At 39.8% G+C, this 20,851-nt stretch overlaps 1 protein-coding gene across 14 annotated transcripts in view; it reads right to left on the bottom strand.

Moving 5' to 3' along the window:
* Positions 1-20,851, bottom strand: part of PCID2 (PCI domain containing 2) — a 28,968-nt gene that overhangs the window by 1,515 nt on the left and 6,602 nt on the right. For 6 of the 14 annotated variants that reach the window (XM_053307168.1, XM_053307165.1, XM_053307164.1 and 3 more), the window contains exons 3-14: positions 19,514-19,603; positions 16,793-16,866; positions 15,486-15,551; positions 14,226-14,267; positions 13,342-13,396; positions 8,267-8,370; positions 6,306-6,381; positions 6,032-6,173; positions 4,856-4,956; positions 3,406-3,479; positions 2,772-2,897; positions 1,750-1,873 (exon numbers count right to left, since the gene is read on the bottom strand). In XM_053307168.1, the coding sequence (XP_053163143.1) occupies positions 1,750-1,873; positions 2,772-2,897; positions 3,406-3,479; positions 4,856-4,956; positions 6,032-6,173; positions 6,306-6,381; positions 8,267-8,370; positions 13,342-13,396; positions 14,226-14,267; positions 15,486-15,551; positions 16,793-16,866; positions 19,514-19,603 (1,074 nt within the window). Of the gene's footprint in view, positions 1-1,749; positions 1,874-2,771; positions 2,898-3,405; positions 3,480-4,855; positions 4,957-6,031; positions 6,174-6,305; positions 6,382-8,266; positions 8,371-13,341; positions 13,397-14,225; positions 14,268-15,485; positions 15,552-16,792; positions 16,867-17,737; positions 17,751-19,512; positions 19,604-20,851 lie in introns of those variants that run through there. The other 8 variants (XM_053307173.1, XM_053307172.1, XM_053307171.1 and 5 more) reach the window with 4 other exon arrangements.

Raw genomic sequence — 20,851 nt, 5'->3', positions numbered from 1 at the left:
CTGAAAAGGTTTACACATATTTTGCTAGATTTAGCTCTGTATCTTCAGACATCTGCAGTGCACCTAGCACACACAAGACTCCCACTTACCATCATGTGATTAAAAGCGATCATGCTCTAGTGTGGGGTTACCCAATCTGTGAGAGCTGTGTAGCTAGGACTTCGGACATAAATAGAGACTGGTGGGAGGAGAAGTGTGCCTGCTACCATTTTATTCTTTTGTCCACCTGCCGAAATTGGAGGATGAAAAGCCAGGAAAAATACAACCCAAGATGGTTTTTATTTTCTACAAGAGAAGAGGCTGGGTAATAAGCAAGAGGGCTGGACAACAGGGATCCTTTCATAGCAGCATGAACAAAAGGATGGAGACATTGCAGACTTGACAGCTGAGTGCACCCCAGCGAAGAGGTGCTGAAAAACAGGCAAGACAACTGCTTTTCTTGAATCAACTTTTTGAGGAGTAGGGTCCAGCTTAAGCATTACTTGGAGTGGCATGATTGACACTGCCACTCCTCTCACACTGCTCTGGGAACATGTGTAGCAAACTATGGTGAGGGCTAGTGATACCCATTAGATTGCACAACAGGTGACACTATGCTGGCAATACCTGCTCCATTGGTAACATGTAAATAAAAAGAACACACTTTTTTGTGTCACTTTGAAAAAAGTCTTGCCCCAGTAAGAATCCTGCCATGTTTGAATACTTTAATAATCCACACTATCTGAGTCCAAGTAACAGACAGATCTTTTCAATTCTCACTCTCAGTATTATCCAAACTGCTTTGCCCATTACATTACTGATACGCCTCCTTTCCATCAAAGATGATCCCTGAAGCAGCATACATAGCATATAAACAATATAAAAGCAAAGCAAAAACAAAGACACACCAGGAGAGCAGAACTATATATATTCTGTCCAGTGGCTGACCTCCTGACTAAATTACTCAATTGCTTCAACAGAAGTCCTATTAATTAAGCCTTTAGAGTAGCTCCTGAGTAGTACTATTGAATAACTTAGTTAATGTCCCTATTGTTTCAATTTTACTGGCAGGGAGTTGAGTCAGGCTGGAAGAGAAGGTGTTACTGAGATCTCTAGAGAAACAAGGATGTGGACCCAGATTCCCCAAGGTTCAAGCCTAGTATTGTATACTGCACTTCCATAATCACTCATAGGCTATTTCCATTAAATATTTTAAAGTCTATTGTTTTACGAAGATAAATGGATTCCATGCAGTGTTTCCTGTAACAAAGGTTCTCAGATGTTGTTGACTACAATTCCCAGCATTCCCAGCCAAAGGCCATTGCAGCTGGGAATGCGGGGAGTTGTAGTCAACATCTGAGAATCCCTGTTACAAGGAACACTGGTTCCATATGGTACTGAAATGCTAATATTAGATTCAGTTGCTGACATCCAGACTAGCACAGCACTGGTGCTGTGATAATACTATGGGGAGGAGTGATTTTCATCAATATCTGCTTCCTGCTAAAGCCCCTGAAAATGTGTACCTGGTGGCTGCATGACCCTCAGGGATGTATGTTCAGGAGGCAAAGTGGGCTTAGAGGGAAGGGAAGCTAGATGAAAATTGCCCCTCCCCCATTGAACCAGCATAGCAATCATAGCGCCAGTGCTAAGCTAGCCTGAATGTCAGGTGGCGATTTTTTAAAGTGAGGTAGAACTATTACAATAACCAAAAATGGACTTCGGAAGATAGCATTTAGCTATGTTATAACAATGAATCCCAATGCATACCATGTATATGAGGTTAGCAAGAATGCACTGGACTTCATCAATGTCAACATCATTGACTTTCATGAATTTCAGGGCAACCAGAAAGGCGTCTAGAGACAGCTGGTGGGTTTTGAGTAACAAATACCTGAAAGAAGAAAAGATACATCTGTTACTATAGCACATAGTGTTCTACTCTCCTACCTCTTCAAAACTCCTAATTCACATTTCTGTGCATGGGAAAGTACAGACATTTTACTTCTCTGAAGAAAGCAAGTGCTTAAGTAGAAAACAGAAGAAAATTAATACACATCACAAGGTAGCTTGCTTTACTCCTCCCTGATTGTGCTTACAGCAGGTCTTATCAACACTCAGTTGGTCACATCATTACCAGAGGTGATTCCAGGATCTGGCATGGTTGCGAGCAGGGAGACCCTCCTGCCAAAATCTCCTATCAGACATGGACACTGGCATTCTAGCTGCATCTTCCTCTGCCAGGAGGACTAGGGGCAGAAAGTCAGAGTCTCTTTTTGTCTAGATAGGAGGAACTTCCTTTCTTAGGTCAAGCAGGAAAAGGGGGGAGAAAGAGACAGAACCCTCCCCCTGCCCCAATCTTTTGACCAAATAACAAATAGGTATGAAAGAACCAATCATAACTCTAAATCTTAAACAATTGCTTCCAAGCATCTCTGGCATATTCAAGTGCAAAATTTAAACAGGCATGTACGTAGGAAATTATGAAATCTTTATCACCAGTGCTTCCTAGCTAGGAACATAATGTCCTGGAACTGAAGGCTGAGAGGAAACCAACTGCTCTCCAGGAAAAGCTTGTTTAATCAACAATTGGAAAACCGCATTTTCACAGCATTTGCAACATCCCTTGAAAGTGATAACATAATTCCAAACTATGACAGGCTTCCCCCTATTTTATTAAGTATTAACAAGTAATAACTATATTATTAAGTATTAAGTACTAACAACACTGTAACCTTTACATATTTGTCACAGACTCCCTTTTCAGAAAATGTGAAAAATTGTGTTCTTACACTTTCTTGAAGAGATTCCTATAAGTGATTATTTTCAACTTCTCAAGGATAAGGAAGATACCACAGCGAATGAAGAATATCTCATGTTTTGCTAGAGCATCATTCAACAAGAGCAGGTTTCCTTCACTAGAGGAATTAAAAATTGAAACAAGTCTTGTAAAAAGTTTTGTTTCCAAGGAAAAAGACACAGTGTGTCGTTCTACCAGGTATGTTACACAGGGGATGGGAAGAGGAAGAGCTGGATTTTCCCTGGCACACTAGTTTTCTACACACAGAGAGTTTTAAAGAATATTTATTTGTTAGATTTTTATACCACTTTTCCTTAAAACAATCTCAAGACGGTTTACAAAACATTTAAAACAATATAAAACCATAAAAACTACACAATAAGAATTAAAATAGAATATAAAAATACAAATCTAATTAGAAGTTTTTAAAATATATATATGGGGGAAGCATCCAGTTACACAGCCACCTGTGCAGCCTAAAGTGGTGCAACCTTGCAAGAGAGCTATATCGTAGGAACCACATTGGCACTAAAGCAAAGCTGAAATCATTAATGTTGTAAAACATATTTTATAACTTTTAACTAAGATAACAATTACAAGTATGATGTTCAATAAATGAAACCTACCTCACAGCCTTTGTTACTTCTGCAAATTGCATGAGGTCATATTTTTTTAAAAGCTGGATCATTGGCATTTGGCCCTAAAAACCAAGCACAGTTTGATATTTTTTATTATTGTTGTTTTTAAAAAAAACACCCCTAAATATACGAGTAGCTAGTAGCCCTCTAAAAATATTATAGCTATCACATGATTAACTGCTTTCAGTGCAGCTCACTGTCTATGTTGGGACTCTTCCCAGCAGGGCGGAGGACTCTTCCCAGCAGGGCGGAGCACTCACCCAAGTGCCAAGCAGATCAACAGCTAGGGATTGCCCGGCTGTGCATGAAGCCGACAGCAACCACACTGGGAGGAGGGGGAAGGTGAGCAAGCCGGGAAGACGGCTGCCATTGACTGGGTCAGAATGGCCCAACAAGCCACTGCCTGGCTGTAGCCAGGAACTAGCAGCTCCCTCTGCTCGGCAGAGACTCTGAGGGATGATGCAAGGAGAGGAAATGGAGTCCTGTAAGGTGGCCCCTTTAGGAACTAACAGGCAGAATACAGGAGGCTGGGAATGCAAGGCAAGGAAGTGGTTAAGAGGGATGGCGGCTGACCCTGAGAAATATATAAGGGGCTTGAAGCCAGTGATGAAGAGGCCAGTGGAGAAGGAGGGTGGCTGCCTGTATGGGGTCCTGGGGAGCAAGGCATTCTCTCTTCATGGAAGATGGAGGAGGAACAGGGTGCTTGGTACCCCCTCCCCATCCTTCTGAGGCCTGTATGCCCAGGATTTGTGAGGCCTGTGCAGAGGAAACGTCACAGTCTAGCACTACAGAAAATTAGTTGTGGTCTCAGTTACACTCTACTCAAGCTAAATTCCAACAAATTATACTGGCACAGTATAGTGACAGTAAAGTTTAGATGACTGTGTATATATGTATTGGATCATAACGAGGGCTGGGTGTGGAACTCAGGTCTGTCATATGCTAGATATGGCACAATGTCTTTCTTGGTTGGGAAGGAATTCTACCTCTCAAAATCTGGTGGTGGCAGCAGTGCTATATTGTGACTTGGCTCTCCAGAGTGCAAGTCAGAGAATCCTGCCTCAGGGAGAAGTCCAGCCCATCATTCCTGACTTGATTCTCAACAGGACTTCCAACTACGCAGTTTTTCCATGGTTATTACTGACCCTAGTACAGGCCCTTCACAGCCTGTGATACACCAAGGCAATTGCAGCCCACCAGATACTCAGTAAAACACCTGGTTTTGCTGACAATCTGGAACTACAAACACAGGGGGTGGGGGGTAGTATCAAGCATGTTACAGGGCCCAGCACGTGGCACGTGGCCTATACTCAACCTGGCAGATCACAAGTTGTATAAGCCTGCTATACTTGTGCTGAGCATCTATATGAACATAGTGTAAATAAAGGACATTTTCCATATTTAAAAAGTACAACTGATAAGTTCAGATGCCACTCACCAGTAACATTTTCACTGGCAGCAAATAAATCAAAATCATCCTTTTGTTTTTCTGGCTTGAACGGTGACAGTGCTCAAAGGCAAAAGAGAGATACTCTTCAGCTGCAGACAGAGAAAGATGATGAGCTTAATGGCACATGGTCAACCACAAGCACAAATATGGAACAAAACAAAACAGTTTTCAGTGTAATTAAGTCACAGCAAGCTTTTCAAAGAGTAATCACTTTTGTCCCATATTTAACAGTTTCCCAGTTATTCATGCTGAAGTGAAATTGGATTAAATCTCACCTTCCACCACAGATCCACACAGACTAGAGAGAATATTAATGATTGTGCTGGAGAGTTTGCACAAAGAGTCAGGTTTAACAGCATTGCCCTCCACAATCACACTCTCTGGTAAATCTTTTACAACAGCTTTAAACTTGTATATCAGCAACAAACCTTCAAAATTTGTCCAGCATTTGTCAAAGTATTTGTGAATGTGTCAGGTTCTGATACATTTCAAAATTAGCATATAATAAAATCAGAGAAAGCAGATACATTTTAAAATGCCTCACAGGCTGTGATTTTAAAAATCCATACGCTTAGGTTTAATGCAGCCATAATGCACATCTAGGGTTAGGATATCAAGTGTGCCCTACTACAGGCTTACATATTCCTCCCTTCTCAATCTTGTAAAGGCATTCTCCCATCCCTTTCTGTTTGGGGACTAACTACCGTCAATGCTACATCACCACTGATAACACAGACAGTAAACAAGCCCACTTCTAGCCATGACTGCAACTAATACCACAGTAGAAACACCAGTACAGATTAATAAGTACAGGTTTGTTTGTTTGTTTAAGGTAGCTCTGCAATGGAAGGGGAGGAGGGAGAAGCAGGGGAGCTCACAGTGCACTCTCCATTTGTTAACAACAGAGTCTTAATAGGGATAACAATCCATGTCTGTGATTCGTGGCCAACAGTGTGCTTATGATGTAGCTTGCCAGTGCAACACAACATCACAGTGTCTTCACAGGCAGATGTACCAACACAAAATGCTTACAATATTATCTTTTCATTGCTATGATCTGATCTTTGATGTGAACTTTTCTTTCTGTTCTAGTGAGTGACCTTATGATCTGTATAACACTTCCAGCAATAAAGGCAAACCATCAATCTCTAATACAGTAAGTACCTTGTTTAAAGTCACTATCAAACATAGCCTTCCGTCCAACGTAATATCTGTATGTGACCCTCTGTGCCATGCTGTATTCATCTTTAAGATTTGAGCTATCAATTGCTCTTATGAGGGGTTTGCACAGATGAAGTTTGTTAATCTAGAAACAACAGAGATGTTAGCAGAGGGACATTTACACATACAACAGTCTTGATTTAGACAGACAGGGACACTCTATAATATAATTTATATTATATATATATACACAAGCTTTATAAGGTTTGTGTCGTACCTTAAAATAAATTTTAAATAGCTGATTGACCAGAAACAACATGCCCCACTTTTTAGAATCCTCAATACCAGCTCGTCTGTAACAAAGACCAACATAAGAAATGCATCACAATTAAATTGCTTCTAAAAAAGAAAACATTGTTTTAGACCTATTATTTTTCAAAGTCTCTTTTAGGAGTTTAATCATCATTTTCAAACTGTTTATTTTGTAAAACAAATGAATCAGAACCAAACCAAAACCTAAGTGCCATGTTAGCTTGTTTGAATAATTATGTTATAGTCATTTTAATTTTAGCACATAATTGTGTTAATTATTTTTAAGTTTATGTTTCGCACATCTCAATTTTAAAGGATCAGCCATTCTAATTCAATTTTTCTAACAGAATCCACTGAAGATTTGTCTCATCACGAATAATAGTTTACAGTAATAATGATGATACATATTCTTAGGATTTTTATTTTATTTTATGTCTTATTGTAAGCTGTACTGTACAGTGACCAAAACCCTACCTACCATCAACAGTCAATTTCAAATGGAATATCCTCAACCCAGACATCCAACCAACCCTACAATCCACCAATCCCTCAAGATTCTATCCATTCCGAGTCTCAGCAGGCAGCTTGCCTCATTTAGCCATTTTGGGGGTACTATTAAAAAGCACCAAATTACAGGTGAAACTCAGAAAGTTAGAATATCGTGCAAAAGTCCATTAATTTCAGTAATGCAAATTAAAAGGTGAAACTGATATATGAGACAGACGCATTACATGCAAAGCGAGATAAGTCAAGCCTTAATTTGTTATAATTGTGATGATCATGGCGTACAGCTCATGAAAACCCCAAATCCACAATCCCAGAAAATTAGAATATTACATGGAACCAAGAAGACAAGGATTGAAGAATAGAACAATATCGGACCTCTGAAAAGTATAAGCATGCATATGTATTCAGTACTTGGTTTGGGCCCCTTTTGCAGCAATTACTGCCTCAATGCGGCGTGGCATGGATGCTATCAGCCTGTGGCACTGATGAGGTGTTATGGAAGACCAGGATGCTTCATTAGCGGCCTTCAGCTCTTCTGCATTGTTTGGTCTCATGTCTCTCATCCTTCTCTCAGCAATGCCCCATAGATTCTCTATGGGGTCAGGTCAGGCGGGTTTGCTGGCCAATCAAGCACAGTACACTGTATACTTTTCAGAGGTCCGATATTGTTCTATTCTACAATCCTTGTCTTCTTGGTTCCATGTAATATTCTAATTTTCTGGGATTGTGGATTTGGGGTTTTCATGAGCTGTACGCCATGATCATCACAATTATAACAAATTAAGGCTTGACTTATCTCGCTTTGCATGTAATGCGTCTGTCTCATATATCAGTTTCACCTTTTAATTTGCATTACTGAAATTAATGGACTTTTGCACGATATTCTAATTTTTCGAGTTTCACCTGTATATTGATACAAATTGACACAGACATTTGTACCAGTCGGTATCAATTTACACAGCTTTCCATCCAAACACAAATTCCTGCCTTCTTGCCTTTTTGATATAGTACCATCAGCAATGGACCCTAAAGATTTCAACTAAAAGTACAGAAACAGCAGGGAGAAGACTGGCTACCATTAATTTTCATAATATTTAAATGGTAACAGAAATGACAATTCTAACTTGTACCACACAATGGAAACAAATTATAACCGAGATAAATACTTTTTCTATTCGTTTTAAATTTATCAAATCAAGACCGGGGAAACAATTCTTCTTATTATTCAAAAATCTTGCCTTCAATTAAGGTAGTTCTGGAAGCAGAGAGAACTCTCTAGAATGAATATTTCAAGAAGTATGAGCAGTCTTGCAGCTTCTCTCCCCCATGCATGATTATATATGCAAACTCAGCTTTGCTGGCAAAGTGTTACACCATTATACTTTTTAATCTGAAATACAGAGAGTAGAATTCACTTACGTGTCACTGGCACAGACTCGGAAACAACTCATAAGGAGCTCGGCTGCTTTTTCCAACATGTCACCAACTTTGCCTTTGCCTCTTTTCACCAACTGTTGGTCAGCCTATCAAGAGATGAGACAACCAAGATACAGAATACAAATACCTACTTACATCTGATAAACACAATGGCCCACGTGTTGTTCAGCCTAACATGGGTGGCACCAATCCATCCGTGCTGCTGCAGGCTCCTAGTGAAGCACAGGCAGTCTTGTGCAAGAGCACAAATACTTCAAGCAGTGTGCCCTCATTCAGGAGGTGCTATTTAGATTGGAAACATGTCACTAGGTTGAAAGCATGTCACTAGATGGATACACGTCTCTTGACCAAGCAACATGTTTTCACTAAGTAGCACTTCCTGAGTGCAGGGATTCTAGTTGATATATTAGTGCTTTAGCCAGTGCTTCACTAAGCACCTGTAGCAGTGTAGGTGAACTGGCATCTCTTCTGTTAGGCTGCACAATATGTGGGCCATTATCATTTAAAGAATTGAGCATTTTCATTCTCACAGATCAAAGCCTCTTTTCCACAGGCGAGGTCATAAAAGAACAAATTAAACACTGAAATGACCATACAGAACTGCTTGCACACTTTTGTATTATTATTTTTTGTTTACACAGTCAGACAGGTGTTATTGACTGGTTTGTTTTATCCAGACATCGAGTCCTTCCCAAGGACCTGGGATGCCAGAATTTTATTGTCAGTTGTTATAGATATCGTCGCAGAATATAGGCTGTTCCCAGTAAAGCTGCTTTTTGTAATTGGCTGATGGTGATTTCTGTGGCCCCTATGGTGTTGAGGTGCTCTTCAAGGTCTTTTGGAACTGCACCCAGGGCACCAATTACCACTGGGATTATTTTGGTCTTTTTCTGCCACAGCCTTTCAATTTCAATTTGTAGATCTTTGTATTTGGTTATTTTTTCTATTTCTTTTTCTTCTATTCTGCTATCCCCTGGTATCGCTAGGTCGATTATTTTGACTTGTTTTTCTTTCTTCTCGACTACAGTGATATCTGGTGTATTGTGTGGCAGATGTTTGTCTGTTTGTAGTCGGAAGTCCCATAATATTTTTACATCTTCATTTTCTTCAACTTTTTCAGTTTTGTGGTCCCACCAATGTTTGGCTACAGGTAGCTTGTATTTTTTGCAGATGTTCCAGTGTAGCATCCCTGCTACCTTGTCATGCCTTTGTTTGTAGTCAGTCTGTGCGATCTTTTTACAACAGCTGATGAGGTGGTCCACGGTTTCATCTGTTTCTTTACAAAGGCGGCACTTGCTCTTTGTTGTTGACTTTTTTACTTTTGCTCTTATTGCATTTGTTCTTAGTGCCTGTTCTTGCGCAACCAGTATCAAACCCTCTGTTTCTTTCTTCAAGTTGCCATTCTTAAGCCATTGCCAGGTCTTGGTGATGTCTGATTTTCCACTTATATTGTGCAAATATTGACCATGCAGGGGCTTATTTCTCCATTTTTCTGCTTGGTTCTTGACTTGTTCTTTCTTGTAGGCCTGCTTTCTTTCATTGGTGTTGAATAGTTTCGCATTATTGACCATCTGAAGTGCATCTTCTTCACTGTCCTTGATATATTCTTCAAGGCCTCTTTTCTCCTCCTCTACTGTTTGATGGACTTGCAGCATTCCTCTTCCACCTGAGCTGCGAGGGAGGTATAGCCTATCGACATCACTGCGGGGGTGTAGAGCATGATTGATGGTCATGATTTTCCTGGTCTTACGATCCAGCGTCTCTAGCTCAGCCTCGGTCCAGTCTATTATTCCTGCAGTGTATCTGATAACAGGTATAGCCCAGGTGTTTATGGCTTATATGGTGTTCCCGCCATTGAGTTTGGACTTGAGGATTTTTCTGACTCTCCTGATGTATTCACTTCCAATTTTTCTTTTAACTTCAGTGTGTGCGATGTTATCAGCCTGGAGAATGCCCAAGTATTTGTAATGTTCTTTCTCTTCCAGGTTCTTGATCTTGCTTCCATTGGGCAGTTCCATTCCTTCTGTTTTTCTTATTTTCCCTCTGTTCATTATTAATGCAGCACACTTGTCAAGTCCAAACTCCATTGCTATATCGCTACTGAATATACGGACAGTGCTTAGCAGTGATTCAATTTCTGACTGGGACTTGCCATACAACTTCAGATCATCCATGTACAGCAGATGGTTGATTTTACTTGATGTTTTAGATGTTTGGTATCCGAGGCCTGTTTTGTCTAGTATTTGTGAAAGTGGTGTCATGGCAATTACAAACAATAGAGGGGATAGTGAGTCCCCTTGGAAAATGCCTCTTCTACTGCTAACCTGTCCAAGTGTCTCACCATTGATTGTTAACTGTGTACTCCACATGCTCATTGCTTTTTTAATAAATATCTGAATGTTTTTGCTGACACCAGTTGTTTCTAAACATTTTAGTATCCATGTGTGAGGCAATGAATCGAAGGCTTTCTTGTAGTCAATTCATCTGCTATTATTCCAGTTAATAATTTGAACATGGTTGGCAGGCAGGTGATCGGTCTATAATTACTTGGAACTGCACCTTTTGCTGGGTCTTTCATGATGAGATGAGTTTTCCCAGTTGTTAGCCATTGTTCAATATCACCTCCTTTCATAATGTGATTGAAGTGTTTTGATAGTTGTTTATGAAGGCTTGTTAGGTGTTTAAGCCAGAAGCTGTGCAGTTCATCGTCGCCTGGTGCAGTCCAATTTTTAATTTTCTTTGCTCTTTCACTTATTAATTCTGGTGTTATTATTAGATCTTGCATTTGTTGGTTACATTTTTTGACCTCTTCCATCCAGCCTGCTTTTTTATTATAATCTATTGGATTGTCCCATAATTTCCCCCAGAATTGCACTGTTTCTTCTTTATTTGGTGTTTCTACGTTTCTTGCAGTTTCTCCTTCTATGCTTTGGTAGAAACGTCTCTGATTCGACTGGAATTGGAGATTCTGCCTGTGTTGTGTAATTCTGGCTTCATACCTGCTAATCTTCTTTGACACTGCTGTTATTTGCTGCTTTATTATTTCCAGGACTTCTCTAATTTTCCTTGAATCTAGGTGGTATTTTTGGATCAGATACTGTTTGGTGTTTTCATTCTTCAGCTTCTTGTCTTTCATATCTTTCAATTTACTAGCATCTGATCTAAGCCTGGAGATTTTATTTTCTAATCTAATTTTCCATTTAAGTGATGTACTGCTTTCTTTTTTGACAGGTCCACTGATCTTGGTTGTTTGGTTCATGTGCTCATTTTTTGCTTTAGTTCTTGTTGCTTTTCTGTTAAACGGCATTTGGGTTTTTGAGGTGAAGGCAAAGGGAAGGTTGCCTGGTTTTGATTTTGAAACAGTTCAGTAACAGTGGCATCCTCTGTTTCCAACACCTCCTCCACCTGCACCTGAGCAACTTCTTCCATTGGTGGTAATTCTTCTTCCATATCTTGAGCCTGTGTTGCTCTTTGCAGTTCTTCCAGCTCAACTCCTGTGAATACTTTATTTCTTATTATGTATCTTCTCTGGTCTGCTAGCCTTTGTTCTGTTATTTCTGTATCTGGATGCTTCTCTTTCCAAATTTGGTACATTCTTTTAAAATAACCTCTTCTAGTTGGACTAGACTTGTAATAGCAGATCATTATTTCCTTGTTGGCATTTTCCACATATTTTTTTCGGTTAAGCGACGTTTCTTCCAGTAACTTTGCTGTCTTCAGCCCTGGTTGCTCAACTGAAGATCCTGAATCCTGTTGCCCACTTGCCACCAGATGTCCAGGGACTATAGTACCTGGCGCGGTCCTTGTTGACCCGGGCGACGACCGATCCGGTATAGATTTATTAAAGTTACGTCTCACCATATTGTTGATGGGAGAGGCACTCTTTGTCTGGCTCCTCTGGTGAGACCTGTCCAGTATGGTTGGACCTCTGGCATAGCCCTCACCTTCCTCAGAGCACGTAAGCCCCACAACCACGCCAAGGTAGTGCCTCACTAGGGGATGATGATGATGATGATTATGGCCAGCCTTGTCTCTCTGCCCAAATTAGCATTTTCCAACTCAGAATGACAATTAGCTTATAGAAAAAGCATACTTCACTGAGAACAATAATTGGTTTAGCAGAAGTAATTAATGTCTTGCTTCTACTGCAAGCAATATAGCAATAGCTCTGAAAAATTCATTACTTTATCATGGACACCCAGTTTGAACTTGTTATGTACCTACTATTTTAGTACTATTATGTACCTCATAGAGCCACTCTTGTGATAACAAGCATGAATTGTCCCCTTTGCTAAGCAAGGTTCACCTTGGTTTGCATTTGGATGGGTGACTACATGTGATCACTGTGTGCTGTAGGATATTCCCCATAGGGGATGGGGTTGTAGCTCAATGGTAGAGCATCTGCTTGCATGCAGAAGGTCACAGGTTCAATCCCTGGCATCTCCAGGTAGGGCTGGGAAAGACTCCTGCCTGAAATCTTGGCAAACACAGTACTGAGCTAGATGGACCAATGGTATGATTCAGTAAAAGGCAGCTTCCTATGTACTATGAGTGATGTGTTTTTTTTAAACCCCAGAAATATTTATAGTAGTTCAATATGCTTACTCACAAGTACAAGAACTATTCTTCTACTGATATAAGGTCACTTATTCCTCTGTGAAAAAGTAATCATCTTGTGCATCATAACCTTTGAACTGGAGCCTCTCAAATACAATAAGTTAGAGAAAGCACTCTCTAAGTTCTATGAGGAATGCAGCAAGTCCAGAAATGTGACAGAGCATTCCTTTGACAATCTGCTGATCACTGCTAATGTTGAAGATCTTGACAGACATTTTATTTATCATCCCAAAAAATATGATCCCAGTATTTATGTATGACCGGCTCCCATTGGGCACAAGACTAACCCAACAGAGGAGGGTGTGAATCTAGAGAGTCCTGAAGAAGAGAAAGCAGATCTCAGGATACGCCTGGAGAGAGGCTAAGGTTTTCCCAGGCACCTGCTACCCCCAGTCACTTTCTTGCTACTCAATGATCTGTCCCCTTCAGATAAGACTTACGTTATTAGCAAAAATTCGAAGATCAAGTGCTACTGCATACATAATAGGCAGAGCCCTAGAAAACCAAATGCAACATATAGATAAATATGCAAACTAAAGTTTCAAAATACATTATTGCAGAAATCTGAAAAAGTATGTAGCCATACCAGCCCCAAATTGCAAAACAGGAATATGCCTAAAGGTGGTTTCTTGAACACTTCAAACTGTATACGCCATATTTAATTTTTTTCTGTTAGGAATGCCAAAGGGATTCCTAACAGGGATACAAGGACAGGATCCAGGCAGAGTCAGTCATGACTAAGGGTCACTGAAATAAATGAGACATAATTAACTTAAGTCCCACTAATTTCAATGGGACAGTCATGACTAATGTAGTTTGGATCTTGCCCTATATTTTTACAGGCAGGCCAAATTCATAAATTGATTCAGTTGTTTAAATCTAGGCCCGGCAAATTCAAATTTGCTCCCATTTGTTTTCTTTGCTGAGCAGTATACCATTCTTTATACCAGAAGAATTATCATATTTCCCCCTCCAAGATAACTCATTTAAATTTTTCTCAAAACCCACTTCTCCTACACAAGTGTCTGTCTGACCAACACCTTCACAGGTGTTCCTTTCCGGGAACTATTTGATACCAAGTTCTCTAACTCAATATTTTCCCTTACGCTTCAGTCCTTCTTGCTGGGAGTTTTGCAACCTTTATTTCTATATGTATTTAGCATGCTGTTGACTCTAAACACAAATTATGATGAAGAATTCAAATGCATTTAGGCATCAAGATAAAAAATGGTATTTAACTATCTCCATTAAACAACGACATACTTCTGATCAGAATAATTCATGTATTTCTCTAGATACATAATTACATTTACCAGATCCTTACCAGTTTTCTTCTTTGTGTGCTTGAAAGGCTCTCAAGAAAGATGTGAAAGGGTTAAGGAAACTAAATTAACTGTGATTTCTAATATGATCATATTTGGATAGCAATGCATTAAAACCCAAAGACCAACAATAATGCCAATAGCTATTAGAACAATGAGGGGGTCCCAAATGAGTTGGTACATTGCCTTCCAATGTGATGGTAGAATGGGAGTATGCAGACAAGAACCACAATTTATCTTATGATAAACTGGGTTGGATAATCAGTTAATTACTGTAATGAGAAAACTTGCCCATTTCTATTTGTGGAATCACTGGAAACGGCCAAGTGTCTCTAAAGGCTTTGACCAGCAGGATGTAGCACATTGCCATACATTTACAGAGGGGTTTTTCCACCAAGACTGCCATGTAAGGCATTATGATAGGAGTAGGAAGGAGAGCAGACTTTTTGTGATGGCACCAAGTTATGTAGAAATTCAACCATGGAAAGTCAGAGATTTCCACCAGAGGAAATCAGGTAGTCATGGGAAGTCAGGTTAGCAACTGCCTTTCTGGTGTTCTATGAGCATTTTAAAACTTTTTATTCCAGCACCCCTTTTAAATTTCTGCTTTTTAAAGGTTCTCTAAGCATATTAATTTCTCATATTTTGGTATGTTAGTTTTTATGGCTTTTTAAAAAAAATATTGTTACGCTAAGTTTTATATATTTTGTTAGTTGCTTTAGACAGCTCTGCTAGGAGAGGGAAATAGAGTTTAATACAGAGATACATAAGTAATAAACTAAACAGCCACCCCTGGACACCACAGCCACAAATGGTTCAGAATAAAAAGGTATAAGCACCTTCTGTTTGCTAAGAAATCCAAAGTTAGGGGTTTGCATCCTCCATTTATTTGGCAATCACGTCATTTACCTCTTTTCTGACCCCAGATTCTGCAGAATGGCTAAACTGGGGTAACAAATGGCTGATGTGACACTCCTGCAGCTGCCTTGATGATGGCTGTATATTGTGTCCCATGTGCCCCTTTCCATACTGCTGTGTATAACAGTAATGCTGAGATTCCCATCCTCAACATTATGGTAATACAACCAGCAGCCCATTTATTACAATGGTTCTGAGCTCAGATCTCCACTACAGACTCAGTTTTCCTATTTTATTTATTTGATAATGAGCTTTTATCACCAGAAGAAATCACCAGAATATCCATGGTAAATCACCAGAATGTCCATGGAAGAAGTCACCAGAATTTCCGTGGTAAAGGATATTGTACTATAACCGTCTGGCATTTATAAGCTTCTACAAAGTCATGGTTGGCAACAGCGTAAGTACATCTAACAAAAGGAAAGAGACAAAGTATTAAGATAATATCCAAGAGTCAGGCTTTATAACATTGTTGCTTTCTTCAGCTAGATTAAAATACCTGTACTAGAGTTGTTGAAAGGCAACAGGTGATTATTTGTTATTTCCACCACATGAGATTTTTGAGCAGACTGCACAAAGTGTTAATGTTTTACCTTCTAACTTACAACTTCCATGCTGTAGTCCTATACAAGGAGTAACCTACATCACACAAAGTGGAACTTAACTATACAGTAAATATGTATAGGATCAAACTAAACATTATACAGAATACTGATACATCAAGGAGGTATCACAATGTGCTCAAATGTCTGCATAGCAGAATGAACAACTAATTCTTGCAAAGGATAGGTTGCAGGGGTAGATAGAAGCCATCTTGTACACAATTAGAGCCATATGTTCTACAGAATTGGATGGGTTCCCACCTCCCAGTCCACTAGTGGTCCAGGAATGTTACAAATATTTAATTTCTATGCAAAAATGCCAAAAACTCCTACACAATTATTATTTATAGTACTTCAATTATTCAGAATGAAGGAATATTTAAGAAAGATCTCTTTCCTAACAGAGGCCCACATATTCTAGGAGAGGAGGCCTCTAGGATAGGAGAGCTGGTCTTGTGGTAGCCAGCATGACTTGTCCCCTTAGCTAAGCAGGGTCCACCCTGGTTGCATATGAATAGGAGCCTAGAAGTGTGAGCACGGTAAGATATTCCCCTCGGGACGGAGCCGGTCTGGGAAGAGCATCTAGGTTGCAAGTTCCCTCCCTGGCATCTCCAAGATAGGGCTGAGAGAGATTCCTGCCTGCAGCCTTGGAGAAGCCACTGCCAGTCTGTGAAGACAATACTGAGCTAGATAGACCAATGGTCTGACTCAGTATATGGCAGCTTCCTATATTCCTATTCTATAATGTTAGGAGAATGGAGTCTGTTGCAGGGCTGAGCTAAAGGCTTGTCATGCAGTTGAGTGTATGAGGAAGGGGAGGCAGGAGCGATCCTTAGGGACATATTTCTGGAAGCCAAATAGCACTTATGGAGTGAGAGGAGAGAAATAAAAGTTACTCTCCACCCCTTCTGTGTGTTCTTGGCTGCATGACAAGCCTTTAGCTCAGCTCTGGAACCACTTTTATATGAGGCTATAGCTCCCATTCTGCCCTTCTAATGCTGCGGGCCAGAATCTATGAGCATGCAAACCCTTATCTCATCCATTTTTACCTTAAGTGGGCAGCAAACATTTCATCATATGGTGGTTCCAGCACTTGTTGACATTTTTCTTCTGGGGATGAAAGCTAATTATAAAACAGGAACATTGATGTCACATTTAAAGGGAATATAACAATATATTACAACATACTAATTTTACACGAAACCGGGCTACTGCATAAATTGCCTCTTTCCCACGACACAAATATAGGCAAGCACTGAAGTTTCCTTATTGTAAATACCAAAGGATTTCACAAATAAAAGATGAGATTTTTAATGTAAGGTGCATTTTTTTAGCTTATTTATTTATTTAAAATATTTATATTTCACCCTTCCAGCACACAGAGCCTGGGGCAACTTACAAGTAAAAAACATTACAAAATAAAATACAACACACACAATAAAATACAACAAACAACAAAACACAAGGGATAAACACAAATATAAACAATACACAAGATAAAACAGCAGTCAGGACTGCTCTATATTTTACAAGGTAAAGGTAAAGTGTGCCATTGAGTCGGCTTCAACTCCTGGAGACCACAGAGCCCTGTGGTTGTCTTTGGTAGAATACGGGAGGGGTTTACCATTGCCATTTCCCATGCAGAATGAGATTATGCCTTTCAGCATCTTCCTATATCGCTGCTGCCCGATTTAGGTGTTTTCCGATATAGGTGTTTCCATGCTGGGAAACCTACCCGCAGGGATTTGAACAGGCAACCTCTGGCTTGATAATCAAGTCATTTCCCCGCTATAAGACATAAAATACTACAAAGGGATAGTGGAATCATGTGCCTGGACTCTTAGCCTTAATTATTGGCTGAATTCCGCCCCCGCCCCCCTCCATGAAGGACTGACCTCACTGATGTTGACAGACAGTTTTCAATCATCATGGAAATGATCCTTGATGGAAAAGCTCTTTTCAGGCTTTGACCTGAAATCTTGATGTCTATCGGCTATGAAGGGGCCAGAACTATGTTGAAACAGCATATATTAGATGTTGCACATCAACAAGATCTTGGGCTAGTCTCTGAACAGATTAAGTTATGGAGATTGACTCATTGTTTGTGCCCAGTTGATTATTTCTTTATGCTAGAAGTACCTAAACACCAGTCTACTCTCTATGGTCAGATTTAATATGCTCCCATTGGCACTTCTGGAGGGCAGATTTAATCAAATGTCATACAACAAACGTGTTTACCCCTGTGGTACAGGAAAGGTAGAGACAGTAGGACATGTGTTGTTATATTGCAATTTCTACAACTAACTTAGCAATAATCTAATTAACCCATTTCTCTCACAGCTGCCACATCATTCAGAAGAATTTTGTGTTTCATTTTTATTATCAGATAAGCAACCAGTGATACTCAGTGGCAAAATTTTGCACTATGGCTAGCTGAGTGCGTCGTGAATTGACAAAGGACTCCACCAATCCATAATTGGGTGAACTGAGCAACGATAAGCTATTGAATTTAATTGGTCTCTGTGCACATTCTGTTTCAACTGATTATATTTTATTCTATCATTATTTCTTTGATGCAAGTCCTTTACTGTTATACTGCTGGTACATATTATACTGCTATGTCTATGATTTGTATTCCCTACTGTTACATCACAGCCGGAGTTATATTACCACTGTGTTATATTCCATCTGGTCAAGGATCATAATAAAGGATTTATTTATTTACTACAAAGGGAAGAGCTTGAAGAAAGAGGAAAATAAACATAATGTGGGGGAAAGAAAGCAGGCCAGAGCATTCAAGAAATAAAAAGTATGGCTCTTCAATGAAATGAAAATCATGGGGACAAATTTAATTAATGAAAGATGCAAACAAAAGTTATTTTACAAATTAGCCCAGGGGAAACACCCCATGCACCTGATGCAATAGATTCACAGTAAAAGAAAACTTACAATAAGTGTTTTACAGTGTAATCCTATGTATGTTTACTGAGAAGTAAATTCCACTGACTGATATCAAGATTAACGACACACTGGTGGAAGAGCATTTTATATCACACAAGGGAACACAGAAAGCTGCCATATACTGAATCAGATCATAGCTCCATCTAGTTCAGTATTGTCTTCACAGACTGGCAGCAGCTTCTTCAAGGTTGCAGGCAGGAATCTCTCTCAGCCCTATCTTGTAGAAGCTAGGGAGGGAACTTGAAACCTTCTGCCCTTCCAAGAGTGGCTCCATCCCCTGAGGAGAATATCTTACAGTGCTCACACTTCTAGTCTCCCATTCATATGCAACCAGGGTGGATCCTGCTTAGCTAAGGGGGCAGGTCATGCTTGATACTACAAGACCAGATCTCCTCCCTTGCAATTTCCCCTCAGAGACATATTTTCAAGAGGCACACGTAGCTTGTAGAGGGAAGAGAAATCATCCAAAACTGCCACACACACATCCTGCACATTATAAAATGCACTTCCTCAAGAGCACCATTAGTTTGGTTATCAGGCACTGTGTTCAGCACTCACTAGTAAGTGCTTTGAGACTGTAGCCTAAGGAGCAAGTCCCACTGAACACAGTGGAGCCTATTTCTAAGTAAACATACATAGGATTGAGCTGTTTGTTTAGGTGCGATACTTCCAGGACTTATCATATACTGGTTCAATGTTTTTTGAGAACTACAGAAAACAACAAATTAGGGAAGTCAGTGGGACCTATTCATAAGCAAGTATGTATAAGATAAGGAGCAAAGGTTCTTCTGCACATCCAAGTCTCTTACCTGAAGTCTAGGATTTGCAACATGAGGATGTTTAAATGATACCAATTCTGCACAAAACAATCCATCTCTGTTTTCAATAGTTTCTAGTACCTGTGACGGGGGGGGGGGGATTACACAAACGATATGGACCAAATTTATTATCATTAACAACCTAAGTTTCATCACACCAGCTCTCTTTTTAAAATTATAACCAATACAGTATTTAGGGTCTGTAGCGCTCCCGCTGTTCTTCTTTTTTTGCTTTTTAAAATTTTTATTGGTTTTTACAATATCTTAACAATCCTGTTACATCTAATTAAGTGCACTCCCCCCGTTCTGGAAGGGCTCTGCGAGACTGGAAACACATCACTGAACCTCACTGATGTGTTTCCGATCTCGAAGAGCCCTTCCAGAGGGGCGGGGGGAATTGTGCAATGGCTCTAATTGTGCCCTGGGAGTTCCTCACAGTGTGCATGCTTCATTAGACAGGATGTCAGACAGTGAAAACTAGTCAGTTCAAAAACTGGAAATTATTTTGCCAGCTACTTTAACCAGGGTAATTTCAAACAACAATCTAATGTAGTGATGTTATGCAATGTAATGAATCTAGTGTAATGACATTAGGGGGGGGGCAGTTAGCCCCTCCAAAAGATTTAAAAGTAATCTTTAAACAGGGATTCTCCCACAAAGTAAATTTTTCATGTAAGAAGGGATCAAAACCATGTCTAGAAACCAAAAATCTCCATATATGCCTTGCAGCATTAAACACAGGTAATGACCTAGATCCACAAATTATGAACCCCCGCACCAGCTGAGATTTCGTTGGGGTCAGATAATAACTTTTGAGCTGTGCCCAAGGTGTAGCCAAAACCTGAGACTCATCATTCCACTCTAGGACTGAAGATAGAATAAATGCCCAGTGATAAGCTTGAAAATGTGTAGAGTTAAACACACCTTCAATGGGTATTTGAAGTTTACGTAGTGAAAAATCATTAACTAATTTATACAGTCATTTAAAATATGATGAAGGTACAAGAGCTGTAAGACCTATTAAAATATATATGAGCCTCAGCGTTAGATTTATCTTAATTACGTTTATTTCCCCCCATATACAATGGAATCATAGCCCACTGATCTAATTCATTTTTCATTTGAACCAAAAATTAACTAATTGAGAAAGCTTCCTAGAGATTACTATTAGGGATGTGCACAAACCTGTTCGGCATTCTATTTTTAGAATGCCGAACAGGTTCAGAACCACCACATTCGAACCAGTTCAAAGGGGGGGGGGTAGGGGTTTCTTTAAGGCGCAGGAAGGGTGCTCTTATTTCCCCCGCTGCAGTTCCCCCTCTGGCGCTA

Source organism: Hemicordylus capensis, chromosome 3 (assembly GCF_027244095.1).
Source record: "Hemicordylus capensis ecotype Gifberg chromosome 3, rHemCap1.1.pri, whole genome shotgun sequence".
NCBI lineage: Eukaryota > Metazoa > Chordata > Lepidosauria > Squamata > Cordylidae > Hemicordylus > Hemicordylus capensis.
The sequence above is the reverse complement of the archived record's forward strand: the minus strand, read 5'-3'. Positions and strand labels throughout refer to the sequence as shown.